At 43.7% G+C, this 17,444-nt stretch overlaps 1 protein-coding gene across 8 annotated transcripts in view; it reads right to left on the bottom strand.

Moving 5' to 3' along the window:
- The window catches only part of LOC137429537 (protein-methionine sulfoxide oxidase mical3a), a 272,059-nt gene that overhangs the window by 149,076 nt on the left and 105,539 nt on the right, over positions 1-17,444 (bottom strand). For 4 of the 8 annotated variants that reach the window (XM_078778013.1, XM_078778019.1, XM_078778025.1 and 1 more), the window contains exons 17-19: positions 11,687-11,882; positions 6,621-7,033; positions 5,339-5,425 (exon numbers count right to left, since the gene is read on the bottom strand). In XM_078778013.1, the coding sequence (XP_078634139.1) occupies positions 5,339-5,425; positions 6,621-7,033; positions 11,687-11,882 (696 nt within the window). The remainder of the gene's footprint in view (positions 1-5,338; positions 5,426-6,620; positions 7,034-11,686; positions 11,883-17,444) is intronic. The other 4 variants (XM_078778030.1, XM_078778042.1, XM_078778047.1 and 1 more) reach the window with 2 other exon arrangements.

The raw sequence follows: 17,444 nt of genomic DNA, 5'->3' as shown, positions 1-17,444 counted from the left end.
CGGGCGTCCGCCTGGCTGACATCCCCTTTGCGGACACTGTCCTGCTCTGCGACGTCTCCCAAGGCCAGCCTCGCCCCATCCTGCCCATTACCTGGCAACGCCGCATCTTCGCCTCCCTCCACGGCCTTTCCCACCCGGGCCGGAAAGCTTCCCAGAAGCTGGTGTCGGCGTGATTCGTCTGGCACGGCCTTCGACGGGACGTCCGCGATTGGACCAGCACCTGCACAGCCTGCCAACAGGCCAAGGTCCACCGACACACCCAGGCCCCGCTGGCACCTTTCACCATGCCCGAACGACGTTTCGACCACGTCAACGTGGATCTGGTGGGCCCCCTCCCCCCATCACGGGGGTTCACACACCTGCTCACCATGGTGGACAGGACCACCAGGTGGCCGGAGGCCGTTCCCCTCGTCTCCACCACCACCGCCGACGTGGCGCAGGCTTTCATCGCCACCTGGGTCGCCCGCTTCGGCGCACCGGCGGACATCTCGTCGGACCGCGGACCGCAGTTCACCTCCGAGCTGTGGGGCGCGGTCGCCCGCAACCTGGGGGTCAAGCTCCACCGTACTACGGCCTACCACCCCCAAACCAACGGGTTGTGCGAGCGATTCCACCGCTCCATGAAGGCCGCGCTCATGGCCGGCCTTCAAGACGGCGGTTGGGCCGACCGGCTGCCGTGGGTCCTTTTGGGCCTCCACACGGCCCCCAAGGAGGACCTCCGGGCATCCACCGCTGAGCTTGTCTACGGCCAGGCGCTACGCGTCCCGGGCGAATTCGTGCCTGACGCTACCAGTCCCTGGTCCGCAGCTCACCAGCGCTCGGACCTCCAGGAGCCCGCCCAATGGTTTGCCCCCGTGCCAACATCCCACCATGGTGACCCCCAGTCCTACGTCCCCCCAGCGCTTCGCACAGCGGAGTACGTTTTTGTGCATCATGACGCACATCGGGGGCCACTCCGGCCGCCGTACGACGGGCCCTTCCGGGTCCTGCGACGGGACGACAAGTCGTTCGTCATCGACATCGGCAGCAGGTCGGACCGGATTGCGGTGGACCGCCTCAAGCCGGCGCACGTGGACATCGACCAACCGCCACGGTTGGCCCTTCCGCCGCGGCGAGGCCGCCCCCCGTTCACGGTGCCCCCCACCCGACCGCCCACCACCACACCGGACCCCCCCCCCCCCCCCCCACGACCCGCCAGGGGTCACTTTGGCCGGGTCATCAGGACCCCCCTCAAATTGACCCTGCCGGTGCAAGTCGATTCTGGGGGGACGTGTGTAGCGGGTACCGCTAGGTTTACACAATCGCCTTGCACCTACCAAGGACGCGGAGCGATCACCATGCCGGGCTCGTCCAGGACGCCCGGGCAGGCCCCCGCTCAACTTGCCAGGCCTCGGCCGGGACGCCCGGGCATGCCCGGGCACGCCCGCTCTCGACTTGCCAGGCCGCGTCCGGGACGCCCGGCCACGCCCCCTCTCGCCTTTCCCGGGCAAACGCTCCGGGATAATGTGTGTATATATATTGCTGCCCGATAAACGGGCTTTTCAGAGTACCCCAGTTGTTTTGTGACAATAAAGAAACTCGGACGAATTCCAGCTTTGTGTCGCGTCCATTCTTCCAACTACGTGGGAGCACAGCTCCTTCAAAGTACTTATTTATTTTATTTCTCATCTGGGCATTATCTCAGCCACCTTTTGAGCTAGGAAGCTGATATCTGGACCCAACAATGACTAAGTGATTTGTCTATAAAGGGAATTTTGGATTTAATGATTAATCAATTAATCGATTAATTATTTAATTTTTCTGGCTGACTCCTTCGGTAGTTTCACTGTAACAACAGGGTGTTCCGTCTCATGTCCAAGTAATCAATGCATAGCTCCCCAATGTTCGACTGGATCTGCATCTGGACCTCCAAAATCTAATCAGCTTGTTCACCACAACTTAGAAGGACTAAGATGGACATCCAAATGCAGCAGGACCGACAATTGTAAAAAATTCTAAAGAAATAATTCAACTTTGACATTATGGGGTATTATATCTGTAGATCAGTGACAAAAAATCTCAATTTAATCAATCTTAGATTCAGGCTTTAACACAACAAAATGTGAAAAAGTCAAGGGGTTTTGAACACTTTCTGAAGGCACTGTACATAGTCGAGGCTTGTGGAAGAGCTAGTGCAGATCAGGACGCTGTCGTGGAAGGAAATTAATTGAATACGTAATTTGTGTAAGTCAAGTGGATTTCCTTGAGCCTCCACCTGATGTGGCAAACACTTGAGTTTTAATTACGTACTTAAGCTTCATAAATACATATATTAATCAGCGTTAAGTGTATTCTATTTTATTTGTCTGAGAGCTTTGGACAAGTTTGAAATCTGTGCAACTGATGAATTCTCGCAGGGCGGGCCCGTGTGCAAATGGTTGCTGGAGGAACCTGCCTGCTCGGAAAAGCTTCCTGCCGTTTGTAACTCTTATCTTGGAAAAATGAAGGCCAAATCCCTGTTGCATGATGTGCTCCACACCTGGTGCGCAATAATTAAAATTACAAAGCATACTTTGTTTTCCAAAGTACTGTCTATGAGTTCGTAAAACTTTAACCGTATACTCAAATGGTTTGGACGATAGAACAAACATTTTATTATTAGTAATATTTTGTAGAAGCCTAGAGAAACTTTCTAAAACTATATTTTAATAAGTGTTGAGCTCCATGCAAGGTTACACCGGCACATCCCACTAAAAATATTAGATTGTGACAGCAACGACATTGAAGGAGTGCCGTTCTCTGGAGAATCACAGGAATTGCACACTTTCTTTCAAGTCAACACAACTGTGGGTTATGGGAATGTTCTGAGACAAAATGGGAAATGTATTATGATATAACTGTGTGCTTCACAATTACTGAGAATTGTACTCTCTGTGATCCAAATCCCCTGCCCAAGCTGATTAGAGATTGGAGCCACCATGCGTTCTTCTTAAAAGTCATATAACTTGTTAGTTTTGAAGTGTGAAACATGCCAGGTGCTTTGTAACAACATGTAACTCAAGAATTTAGACACTCCGAGCTTTGTTTAAAGAAAGAGATTTAAAATAATGTGTTCAACCCCTCGACCATCGATCACGAAGGAACTTGCAGTACCATGGATGAATCCAACAGATGGCGCTGAGAGACCATGAATCATTGTTACTTGCATACTCTTTTTTTCCTGTGCTATCTATTCTCCTCCCCTCCTGGCCCTCTCCTCTGCCCTGACCCTCTCCTTTTCTCTCTTTGATCTGCCCACTATAAAATAACCATGGGGAACAAGTTACATTATTATTATTATTATTCTTTTTACTTTGTTCATTGGATGTTGTGTTGAGTTTTTGTATCCAGATTGTGGTGTGCTTTATATTATCTTATTGTAACCTGGAAGTGAGGTCTCTACGTTTCATTAAAAATCAGTCAATTACCTCAAACAGTTTGGACATTAATTATTTTGAGTCTTCTGTCTATCATTCAAGGCTAAATTAATTAGTTCCACATCAACGCAATAGGACACAGAAGGTACAGCGGAGAGAGGGGGAAAGCACCAACAGCAGAGCTGAGGGCCAAGACCGAAGGAGGCAAACAAACAATGGGTGTGGAGAGGAATGGGGGGGGGGGGGGGGTGGGGGGAGGCAGGAGAGGATGCATGGGGTGGACAAAATGGATACAAAAGGAAACATTCAAGAGGGAAAAGTGGAAATTTGGAAGGATGAGGGATTTGGGTGGGATTAACGAGGACATACATCATGGTTTTAGAGTGGGGACAATCTGAGATGGTGGTGAAAAACTGTCTTGAAGACCTGGAGGGAAGAACAATATTGAAAAGGATGTGGAAGTTGATTCCACAGGTGGGGAAAAAGAGGACCAAATGAGTGGAGGTGAGCAATGATCCTGGATTTAGGTAGTTCCACCAGAAGGGGATTGATAGTGGACCGTGCAATCCCTGAAGAAAGCTGGAGATGGGAAAAGGGGAGGGGCTGGGGCGGATGGGAACAAAGCACGGAAAGAGCAGAGGGTGCAAGACCAGAGAGAAGGCGTTAGCAGACAGAGAGATCACTGACCTGTCTGTGATGGTGAACTGATAAGCCCATAGATTCAGCTTCACCGTGGGTAATTCCAATAATCGTAATAGTTCCCAGCTGCAACTGACCCCATAGAAGTGGCCTTCGAAGTGAACCATAAATTCAGTGCTGTCTTTGTTGACCTGTCATCAGCATACGACACCGTTTGGCACCAAGATCTCTTCCTGAAATGGCATATTGCGTTTCAGGACCGGCATCTGGTCACTTCATCCAAGTGTTGATATCAAACCACTGCTTCCGGGTTGACCTAAATAGACAGACCAGGAGGACTCATGCGCTAAAAAATGGAGTACATCAAGGCTTTGTTCTAGCACCACTCGCATCTGACGTGTACTCCTCAGACCTCCCTAGGACTACATGTACCAAATTTACCCAATGACCTTGCAATCCTGCATGCAAACAAGACTTTTGAGGAAGTTGAAGACACTCAGCTGAGATATTTTGTGCATACCTCTGCCAGGTTGAACAGTTTATGTTTGGTAGCTCAATGATAGGCCGGATCTGCATCTGGACCTCCAAAATCTAATCAACTTGGTCTTGTTAGAACACCCACTCATCCACTAAGTTTTGTCATAATCCGTCCATAACTTTTTGAGATATTGTGCTATATATCGATCTCTCAATGGTGAAATATCACTTTTAAAATTCTCAAATCCAAATCCAGATCTGCACCAAAATTTAATTAACTCCTCCTTGCCACCCTCCGAGCCTGTACACCAAGTTTTGTTACAAATGTGTTCATAACTTTTTGAGATATCCTGCTCACAGACAAATAGACAAACAGGGGTGAAAACATAACCTCCATCCATCTTAAGTGGCAGAAGTAAAGATTGCTTTTGCTGCTGATTATGTGGTGCCTTAGGTTGTGCTGTCCATGCTATTTCACCATGCCCCAAGACCTAGGCTGCGTGCATTGTCCCACACACAGTTGAAGATTCTCCACCATGGAAAGGTGTGTGTGTGTGTGTGTGTGTGTGTGTATGTCAGTGAGTGTGTGTGTCAGTGAGTGTGTGTGTCAGTGAGTGTGTGTGTCAGTGAGTGTGTGTAGGTGTGTGTAAGTGTATGCGCACCCTTTTTTTTTCTTACATACGTGTTATGAGGGGAAGCTAAGGGGAAAGGTCTTTCTGCTAAGCAACTGAGGGCCAAATATATCGAAATTCGGCCTTGTTAGTGACAATGTCCACACTGCATCAATGCATCACAGTGTTAGCATCCTTTAAACTTACAGTATATACCTGTTGTCTTTGTGACATTCTTCATTTCAGAAATCTGGATCCATTTTCCAATGCTGAGCTCTGTGGCCCATGGGAAGTATTCCCCTTCTGGGTCAAATAATAGTGAAAAACATATGAGGAAGCACATTTTTTCATTCTTTGTTTCATATTCGCTTATTTCACCAGCCATCAAAATGGCTTTTTTAATGCAGAGGTTTAAATGTACCAAATATCTAAAAATATTTTTTTCTTCTAGTGTTGCAAGGGATATTTAAAAATAATTCTGTCAAGAAACATAGTACAATAGAGTCTCGTTATGAGGAAAACAACGAATTTACTAATGTTATTTTTGTGAACACTACTTTTAGTGGATAATACTGTTTTCATGAACACTTTCAACTCAATGCAACAAAATATTATCTTCAACAATAATAATCGATTGGAGGGAAATTTATGAAGCGCTGAGATTGCCAAATGACAACTGCAAGTAAAACAGTACAAGATGAAATAAAAAAAATAAAAAAAATAACCACCTTTAGAGGCCATTTTTCCCCGCAAAGCGGGGGTTGGCCTTTTTCGGGAACCGTGGTTGTTGTTGTTTTTTGGTCCCCTTTTTGAAGCGATGTTTTACGGCCGGATGCCCTTCCTGACGCCAACCCTTTTTGCCGCCTTTAACGACAAACAGGGAATTACCAGTGAACTGGTACTCAATTAGCCGACCTCGGAAGGATGACAGGCTGAGTCAACCCCCCTGGCGTTAATTCAGCGATCGACCGGGATTCGAACCCAGGATCCTAGGATCCTAAGCCGGCACCCTAGCCGCTAGCCCAACACCAGGGTTTTATCTATCAGTCTATCTATCAGTCTATCTATCAGTCTATCAGTACAAGATGAAATGTTGAATTTTAAATATGTATATACATTTTAGTATATATTTGGGGAGGTAATATGCTGGTGAGCCAATCTTGTGAGCCATGAAAAGCTATTGGATGCTTTTCATCAAGGTCAAATTAGGTCAAGGTCAAATTAGGTCAAGGTCAAAAAAAACGTCAACCACATATCCAGTATACTAGTATACACTTTCCCATCTCCACTATATACAGAACAGCTTGGATTTTTTTTAATTTAAATGCAATATCTACACATCCCATTTTTAAGGTGTGGTCCTTCTATTTCTTACCTTTGCTAATTATGAAAAAGAAGACATTCTGCAAAAAAGGACACTGCATGTCCACGATCAATTACATGTGTCAAATATATTTTTCAGTTATTGGACAGAAATATGAAAAAAAGGAAGTCTAACCTTCACTGAATTCTTCATCGCTTTGTTCTTCTTGTTCTTCCACCTCATCCACTTCTTCATCTTCCTCATCCTCTGTTGGCTCAAAGGCATCGACCTGGGCCTGAACAAGTTGCCTCGCCTCTTGATCTACAAGTCGCTGGGCCTCTCTCTCTGCCTCCTCCTCGGTCTTACCACGCCTAAGCTCATGTTGCCGCACAACCTCTTTCCAGGGCAAACCTCCAAGTTCAGAGGAGCTCGAAGAAGATCTTCCATCAAGCCGTTTAGGCAGCTTTCTTCTGCTAGCAAGACTTATAGTTCTCACCTCGGAAGATGCTCCTACAAACACTTCAACTTCTTCATCATCTTCATAATTTTCTTCCTCTGCCCCATTGCCTTCTATGACGTCTTCATCATCAAAAAGCTCCGAGTCTGAGCTGGAAATTAAAAGAGAAGAAAAAGTTAAGTATGACAGACGAAGTTAGGGATTTTTTTGCTTGAATTTTTAGATTCAGCAAATATATATATATATATATATATATATATATATCCACATAATAGCATTCCTCAAACTATTATGATTACTCATTCAATGACCCCAAATATAATCACCTTGTTGTGCAGTTGGCCGTGAAAAATTTTAGACCAAGTTTTACACACTTTACCGCTATCCTTACCTTACTTAACCACTGTCCAGGCCCGAGATTTGTAATTCATTCAGTATGCTGGCAAGAACTCACCTACTTTTCGTGAAAGACAGTGGGATATCTTATGTACACCAACCAATGCCATAACAAAGGATATCCTGCATAATGTCCACATGAGACATGGAATACTTTCTGATGCAATGCTCTGCCTGCAAAGCTTTAATCCGACAGTTTTTAGTGAGGTCGAGGATTGAACCCAGAGACACAGCTCAAAGATAAGTGCACCTACCTCTGCAACATCAAATCAGACTTATAACAGTCAATTATATTACCTATACACTCACAACACTTCCTCAAAGAGCAAAATCAGTCATGCCAAATTTGCCACAAAATGATTCAAAATGAATTCAGAATTATTAATGTATTTATAAGATAGCGCATATCCTATATAATAATAGGCTTATTCTGTGTGTTTGTTTCTCTGTCTAGCTGACAATTTTCTCTTAAACTACTCGACCAGGGAGGGACCATAAAACCAATTTCATTATAAAAGGTTTTTGTCCCAGGAGCTCAAGTTGCATATTAGATTTTCCATTACAAATGATCTTTTATGGGTTTGTACCCTGCACATGTGAAAGGAAAACCAGGGTTAAGCAATTGGTTCACTTCTATCTGTCAGTCCATCTACAACATAGGTTTATGATTGAGAAACAACGTCATTTCAATTGAATGTTATATTTTGTGCACGAAACAGAGCATGAATCAGAAAATGCACCTGTAATTTATTTAGCAGTATTTTGACTCTGAATTTGTCCCGATCACACAATCGCAGAGAGGAGCGAGATTTTCGTGTTTATCCTTTCTGCCTGCTTGGCAGTCAAACAAAATTTAAAATCATTCCAAACAGTAAACTTGCTGTTTTGGACGACATTATAAAGGACACTAACAATATACACGAATACGTAATGTAATGTGTTAAATAAGGTGGTGTACAAGACATGTATCTACAGCGGTAAACTTGCGGATGTTTTGTTTTTCTACGACTCTTAAAGTCTCGTTTATTTAAATTGAATTATATATTAGTCCGGCAGCTAAGCTAAATATAGCATAACAATTGTGCATTTTATGCGGAAAGCACCAAATTTGGCACACTAGTAGACTATCATATTATGAAAAGATCTGGATATTGGGCCATCTCAGATTCAGAGATTTGATTTTTGCAAGATTTGCAGATTTTGCAGATTTGCAAGCTGAGATTGCAACGCCAGAGACGGCCGACTCCTTCCTGCGAGCTGCCCACGTCACCCGCACAAGAAGAGCTCATCAAATCACTGCAGCGGCACTGCACATCCTGCAACACCGTGCGTATGAACGCCACTGTATGACATATGCTGATGATGCAGAAGACCTGCCTGAGTTCGAAGACCGGTGTCACCAGAGAGGAGAAGACATTCCCAACTTTCAGTACTGGGCAACTGTGCTGGAACTAGAGATGTTGGTACTGGTCTACATGCGTTCTCTGCGGCAGGCTTCATTCACGATGTACCTTGATGCCCTGACGGAACTGGTCCCATGGTTCCATGCCTTAGACCACACACACTATGCCAGGTGGGTCCCTGTTCACCTGAGGGACATGGTTGCACTCCCAATGAAGCACCCAGATGTAGCCAGAGAATTCAGGGCTGGCAACTTCACTGTACAGAAGACGAAGAAGGTGTTCTCTTCTATCCCAATCGAATCGAAATCTTGCAAAAATCAAATCTCTGAATCTGAGATGGCCCAATATCCAGATCTTTTCATAATATGATAGTCTACTAGTGTGCCAAATTTGGTGCTTTCCTCACAAAATGCATAATTGTTATGCTAAGTTGCCCCACTATATATACTTATACACAGTAGAACACAAATCGCATTTTTTCTACTTTCAAAACCCTGCCATTTATCAGTACTTGGACTTGTTAAATAAGGTGATGTATAAGAAAGACACTGCTTCAATGGTGCTAAACTTCCACAATTTTTCTATGACCGTTAAAATCAATATTTTATTTCAATTGAATTATAGACTTAAACACTGTGTGGGGTAAGGTGTTCTATGAACTCTCTAGTTTATCATTTAGGTTACTTAATGGCTATTTTTTACTGAAGAATGGCCAGATGATGGAATCTCACGAGATTGTGAATTAAACGTGATTTTGTTTTAATTATTTAATTTTAACATTGTTCTTTAACAAACGAGAACAGGAATGCTGTTAACAAAGAGAGAAAGGGGGAAGTGATTGCGAATTTAATGTTCTGTTGTTATTTACTTTTAACATTGTAAATTATGACATTCATTTTAACTTAATGACCAGGAACAGGAACAACGCAGGCATGCTTTAATCATTCACCTTTGTGCTCCTGTCGTTTTAGACTATCATTTGTGCCTAATTAAATTCACAAATTTCAATGCTAATGCAAACACGACCCTTTTTGCACCCTTTTTGAATCGAATTGGCAGTGGATTAAGAATTTCCATGTTTGACGTGGACAATAAAAAATAATGAAATCAAATTAAATGATGGGATGAATGGCCTCCTCCTGCACCAAAGTTCCTTGTGTCTCCTTGTCTAACTTGCTAAGGGGGAGGAGATGACACAGAGTTGGGGTGGGGTGGGGGCAGAGAGTTAGGAGATGGAGGTTGAGTTGTTGGCAGAAGGGGATGGGGGAGGGGTGAGGGTTGAGGGCTTGGGGTTTGGAGGCGGGAAGGGGTGTTGAGGACTTGAATAAGAAAGGGGGAGGGGAGGACAGAAAGTTGGGGTGGGGGGGGCAGAGGGAGGACAGAAAGTTGAGAGAGGGAGTTTGAAAACTTGTGGTTGGGTGGGGGGATTGAGGACATGTGGTTGGAAGAGGGATTGAGGACTTGGGCTTTGGAGAGGGTGGGGGGGTTGAGGACTTGGGCTTGGGAGGGGGGTTGAGGACTTGGGGTCACATTTTACATGACGTGGAATTTCCACGGGTCTCGGCAAACGTTGGTCCGAGTGGCACAAAATTTACAGCAGAGTATGCGTATACTTCTTGATGGGTTAATGCAATGGACTTTTTATCAGAGGAGCAAGCACTTTGGTATAAACAAAATGTGACCGAAATGTGATATTTAACGGTTTCTGGTATCCAACAGAATCAAACCAATATAATCTCCAAACTATTTTGGTGAAAAAGTTTTCTTGGCGAACATAATCCATACAAGTCTTCCCACACTATTCAAACAACAGTGCAAAGTAAATACAGTACTGTGGCGGACACGAAGGCCCACTGGCGTGGTGACATCATTCCGCGTACCAAGTGGGCGGCGGCCACGCCCGAGAGAGAGGCGTGGCCTCAAGATATACACGGGGCGCGCAGCCCGGAGCAGCTCAGTGCTGCAGTTTGAGTACTTTCAATAAAGACTCTTTTATGAACCGCGTTGTCCGCTTGCTCCTTGCGTAAGCATTAGCGCGCGCAGCATCGCGCTTCAGTACCATTATATCGTAAAAGCTGACATCAAAATTATTTGTTCCAAAATCAAAATGAATTCACCTTTATACTGTCACTTTTTGCAGGAATTCTGTCAATGCCTTCCTTGCTACTTGTAAGCATATTGAACAAACAAGGAAACTTGAGGGTTTATCAGCTACAATAATTAATTATCAGTCGAGGAAGCAAAGCTGTTTTCTCTGATTTAAAAGACAGTGCCAAGAATATATTTTCAGTTTCAGCATTTCTGTGGTGCATTGGCCAAAAGTTCCAAGGTTCATCAAGAAAATAAAGTGTTGCAAAGATTTATCCTATATTGGAAGACCAAGTGTACGGTTTAAACAGTCTAAAATGTTTACTTATTGACATAAAAATATGACTGTTTACAACCTGTCCACTCTCTTGGGAAGAAACAAGTGAATCCTCTTGGATTGCGCTGAGGTTCGGGCATGGAATTTCTAGGAGGAAGTATAATTTGTATGCAATGAAAGTACATGTAATATGGGATCGAGTAAGATCGAGTAAGCTTCACCAGTGCGCGTGCGCGAATTTACGTCACGTCGGCAGCGAGAAGGCGTTCCCCAACACGAACCAATCAGGAACTGCCACGCCCACTTATATGATCTCAGAATTCCTGTGACAGGAATTAGCGTTACACTGGCTGGAAGTCATTCGCTAGAGGCGCTTCCTCAGCGCCAATCACCAGTGCGCGTGCGCGAATTTACGTCACGTCGGCAGCGAGAAGGCGTTCCCCAACACGAACCAATCAGGAACTGCCACGCCCACTTATATGATCTCAGAATTCCTGTGACAGGAATTAGCGTTACACTGGCTGGAAGTCAATCGCTAAAGGCGCTTCCTCAGCGCCAATAATGGTGTTAACAAAAATATAGGAGAATAATAATAAGAAAGAGCAAGCAAGCTCCCTGAGTTTTCTCATTCAAAATTCACCTTGAACCTTCAATGGCCACGACAGCAGCATCATAACGGTCAAGCGTGGCACTGAGGTTATGTTCTGCTAACACCTCCTCAGTGACCTCAAATAGCTGAGGCACACTGTGATCTGGTCGCCAATCCTCTAGTTCAATACGTTCGGGGGTTCCTCGTGCACGCTTTGCCATACATGGCTCCTCCACAACTCGCACCTCTAAGTGTAGGAGGAAATAGGTGGGAGGTGGGAGGGGATGGGAAAAACAACAAAAAAATCACTAAATAAAACTGGAGTACAGTACTTAGGGAACTATGCACTGACATAATGTCGACTCCCGCGGCCAAGCATCATGTCTGTAATTGTTAGCATTCCGATGTCTGAAACTATATAAATATAAAACCCGAATGAATGCTGGTTCTGATCCATCAAGCTGGTTTTCTCTTGAAAATGGCACAAAGAGCTTTAAAAACATCAACAGAATCTAGCAGAAAGCAAGCAGAGGCTCAGATCATTTTTGATACTACAAATGGATTTGCACAGCGGGTTAAATTAATATTCTCCAAAGGATCCTGCTCAACAAGCTCCCCATAGTAAATAACTAAAAAAGGACACAATCAAAGGACATCAAACAAAATTTAACCTCTTCCATACGTTCATATCTAAGCGAATACAGATTTCAGATGCAACAGAAAATATACATAGGAGGATATGTTAAATACTAGAACGGCACTCTTCGACATCGTGAAATCGACCAACATGCCTCCGCCCACATTATTACATCACACCCCTTGACTTTTTAAACATTTTGCAATACAGCGTGAATTTAAAATGGATCAAATGGAGATTTTTTGGTCACTGATCTAAACATAATATCCAATGTCAAAGTGGAATTTATTTTTAGGAATTTGTTTAACAAAATGATTAAAAATGAAGTACAGAAATATCATATTTACATAAATATTCAACCCCCTGACTCAATACTTCGTAGAAGCGTCTTTGCCAGTGATTACAGCTTCGAGTGTTCTTGGGTATGTCTGAGTAAGCTTTGCACATTTGGATTTGGGGAATTTCTCCCATTCTTACTTGCAGATTTGCTCAAGCTCTGTCAAGTTGGATGGGGAGAGTCGGTGAACAGCAGTCATCAAGTCTTTCCACAGATTCTCAATGGGGTTCAAGTCTGGACTTTGGCTGGGCCACTCAACGACTTTCACATTCTTGTTCTGAAGCCATTCCAGTGTTGCTTTGGTTGTATGATTGGGGTCATTGTCCTGATGGAATGTAAATCTGAATCTTTGCCACAGTGTAAGGTCTTTTGCACACTGAAGCAGGTCCTCCTGAAGGATTTGACTGCATATGGCTCCATTCATTGTTCCCTCTATCTCCCCGTCCTTGCCACTGAAAAGCATCCCCATAGCATGATGCTGCCAACACCATGCTTCACAGTGGGGATGGCATTAGATGGGTGATGAGCTGTGCTCCGTTTCTCCCAGACATTCAAGCCAAAGCGCTTTCCATTCAGGCCAAAGAGTTCAATTTTAGTCTCATTAGACCACAGAATATTTTGCTCCATGCTCTCAATTTTTCACGTGCCTTTTTGAAAACTCCAGGCGCACTGTTACGTGCCTTTTTCTCAGGAATGGCTTCCATTTGGCCGCTCTCCCTTAAAGCCTAGATTTGTGAGGTGATGCAGAGATGGTTGTCCTTCCGGCAGGTTCTCCCATCTCAACCAAGGAGCTCTGTATTTCTGTCAGAGTGGTCATTGGGTTCTTGGTCACCTCTCTGACCAAGGCCCGTCTTGCCCTGTTGCTCAGTTTGATTGGATGGCTAGCTCTAGGAAGAGTCTGGGTAGTTCCATATTCTTTCTATTTCCTAATGATGGAACTCACAGTGCTCTTTGGAAACTTTCAACAGTCTAGAAATTGTTTTATACCCTTCCCTAGATCTATGCCTCCTCACAATTTTATCTGGGAGATCTACGGAAGTTTCTTGGACGATCGTAGAGTTTCTGCTCTGACATGAACTGTCAACTGTGGGACCTTATATAGAAAGGTGTGTTTCTTTATCAATCATGTCCTACCAATTGAATTGGCCAGAGATGAACTCCAATCAAGTTGTAGGGACATCGTGAGGATGATCAAAGGAAATTGGATGCACATGAGCTCAATTTGGAGGGACATAGCAAAGGGGTTGAATACTTATTGATTCAAGACATTTCAGCTTTTCATTTTTAAAGTTAATTTGTAAGAAATTTCTAAAAAAGAATTCCACTTTGACATGATGGGGTATTATTACATGTAGTTTATTGACAAAAAAAAAATCTAAATTTAAGCAATTTTCAATTCAGGCAGTAACACAACAAAATGTGAAAAAGTGTAGGGGTGTGAATACTTTCTGAAATTGTTTTATACCCTTCCCTAGATCTATGCCTCCTCACAATTTTATCTGGGAGATCTACGGAAGTTTCTTGGACGATCGTAGAGTTTCTGCTCTGACATGAACTGTCAACTGTGGGACCTTATATAGAAAGGTGTGTTTCTTTATCAATCATGTCCAACCAATTGAATTGGCCAGAGATGAACTCCAATCAAGTTGTAGGGACATCGTGAGGATGATCAAAGGAAATTGGATGCACATGAGCTCAATTTGGAGGGACATAGCAAAGGGGTTGAATACTTATTGATTCAAGACATTTCAGCTTTTCATTTTTAAAATTAATTTGTAAGAAATTTCTAAAAAAGAATTCCACTTTGACACGATGGGGTATTATTACATGTAGTTTATTGACAAAAAAAAAATCTAAATTTAAGCAATTTTCAATTCAGGCAGTAACACAACAAAATGTGAAAAAGTGTAGGGGTGTGAATACTTTCTGAAGGCACTGTATCTTTCAATATCAGAAAATATCAATCTCTCACATTGGTGCTGCAGAAGGATCATCAAACTAACCCATTTATCTATTTCCATAGTCAGTAACTAGAAGAGGTTCAGTCTCTCGAACACTTCAGCCACATCATTAGCTATAAGCTATGACCATACCTAGATCAACCGCATAGTAAAGCTGGCATCCAACACTCGACCCAGACTTGGCATCCTCCATCGATCCATGGCTTTCCTAGGGAAACCAGTGCTACTCACAGTCTACAAGGTTTCTGTCCGTAGCTCAATGGAGTACTGCTCTCTATTATGGGTTGGCACCCCAAGATCACATCTATCTTTCCTGAATCATGTGAAATCTTAAGCTCTAAAAATTATTGGAATCTCCTATGATGAGGCTGTTGCAGGGTCTGTTGCCCTCCCACCGCAGGCTGGTCAGTTGTCTCTTTTTTTCACCATCTATTCTCTGATGTTTCTCCCTCTGCTCTCTCAGTCCTCAGAGGCTCTACTTCAACTCCAGGATGCACCTGTTCTTCCAGTATCTCCCTCCGAGTTAAACTTCCAAAATCCAAGCTAACTGCATACCTCAACTCTTTAATTCCTCACTACTCACATCTATGGGACCACCTTTCAGTGGCTATGCTGACTCCCTCTTCCCTCCAGGGCTTCAAAAGCAAGCAATGCACGCACCACAATATCTTCTCATCCCCAATTCTGACCCATTATCTTTACTTCCCCCCAGTTACCTTTCCTAAACAACCATCCTACTTCCTAGTTTCAGTTATTTCTCTCCTCCTCACTGGCCTCGTTTCCTGTTTGTTCATTCCCTTGATGTTTGTCCCACTGTCAGTTCTATTTTGCTCGTCTATGAACCTCATTCCTATAGAACCGCCTTTTAAGGCCATTTTTCCCCACAGAGCGGGGGTTGGCCTTTTTGGGGGGCACCTTAGACCCCTTTTTGAAGCAATGTTTTATGGCCGGATGCCCTTCCTGCCGCCAACCCTGTTAGTTGCCTCTTGCGACATGCAGGGAATTACTAGTGAACTGATACTCAATTTGCTGACCTCGGAAGGATGACAGGCTGAGTCAACCCCCCTAGAGTTAATTCAGCAATTGACCGGGATTCGAACCCAGGATCCTAGGATCCCAAGCCGGCACCCTAACCGATAAGCCAACACCAGGCTGTATGAACCTCATTCCTATAAAGAAGAAAATAATAATAAGAGAGAGATGAGGTGGAGGAGGAGTAAGAGGAGGAGTAGCAGGAGGCATCGGAGGAGAGGAAAAACAATAACTTGCAAGTAAAAGAGTTGCATTAGGTTTGCTACTTTCAAACCAAATTTTCGTTGTTCAACAAAGAAAGGTGATATGGACAGTACAAGATGAATTATGCCAGTTACCAAAGGGGCTTGCAAAAAAAACAAAAATACCCTTGTTCCTTTACACTTACAGAAAAAAAACTTGACATATCTTTCATGTCAATCTCGCTTTGAGATGTTACAAAATTTGTAATGTTGCTCACTTTGTAAGTTACAATAATGATTCGATGAATGATTAATTAACCAATATATCTGTCGTCAAAACGCTAGTTTGTCAATGCTTCTTTGTTCATAGTTTTTGCCCTGGTAAAGGAAACATATACTTACGTTTACAGAATAATATCAATACATTGCATGACATCATTTGCACGTTATTATCATGGTGATGTGGAGCAGGCATTCTCCCCTATATGAAAAACAAGCTGCATAACAGCTGACACATTAAATAAACAAAAGACCAATAAAAAAGACAACACGTAACAGCATCAGGAAATCGACATCATGCACAGCAAGGTTTCCTGTATCTACAATGACAATAAATGCCGAGTCAAGCTGGAGCTTGGTAATCCTAGTACATGTCCTAATTTCCGCACAAGCCATTACAATGGGAATCTCAGCACATTACATGTGGAAATATGTCTGTGGTCATGTTTACTTTAATTGACACAATCTCCAGTTAAAGCCAAAACTCCAAAATGTACTTCTGCTGCTCAAAATCGGGTTCAGAAAAGAGGATAAGAGAAGAGACATGGAGGAGTAAAGTTTTAAAGAAAATACTCCAGATGGCTCTCATGCAATGCCAAGGTAAACAACACTGTGTAGATTCTTAGGTGTGGGATTTTTCAAACCTCACATTATCAAAAGTAAAACAACTTCAAGCATATACCACCAGACTGCAATTCAAAGAGCATTATTCTTTGCTGCAAATCTCACGCAGCAGAGAATAAAACACACAAAAAGCAATACCGGGTACACCTCAGAGCACAACTGTTACAATTAAGTACGTTTATATTGCGTTCCCATTGGAACCACTTGCTCATAATGTGGGGAACCCAGGTTAAAATCCCAAAGGGCATCCAGGTTTGCCTATTGTCTCCTGGAGAGAACCAGACTCCGTGGTATAATGGTTAGATTTAGAGCATCTGCTCTGAGTCTGGGAGGTCGGCGGTCAGAACTTAAAAATGGTACGAGCTGCTCTTTCCCTGACGCTCTACATTGAAAAGGGATAGAGCATGGGAAAACAAGCATATGATGGCAATCATCACAGAGGCTTTGAGGGGCCTAATGGTGAAGCCATGTGACTCTCAACAAAATCCTTTCATCTCCTCTCTCTGTCAAGGCGTTAGTGCCCCCAAGGCTGTGATCTTGGCCCCATCCTATTCCTAATCTCCATCAACCATCTCTCTGATTCCCTGGAACATACGCTACCATCCTATTCCTAATCTCCATCAACCATCTCTCTGATTCTCTGGAACATACTCTACCATCCTATTCCTAATATCCATCAACCATCTCTCTGATTCTCTGGAACATACGCTACCATCCTATTCCTAATCTCCATCAACCATCTCTCTGATTCTCTGGA

The sequence above is a fragment of the Myxine glutinosa genome, chromosome 1 (genome assembly GCF_964187855.1).
Source record: "Myxine glutinosa chromosome 1, kmMyxGlut1.1, whole genome shotgun sequence".
In the NCBI taxonomy this organism is placed as follows: domain Eukaryota; kingdom Metazoa; phylum Chordata; class Myxini; order Myxiniformes; family Myxinidae; genus Myxine; species Myxine glutinosa.
This window is presented reverse-complemented; position numbering and strand designations above follow the sequence as displayed.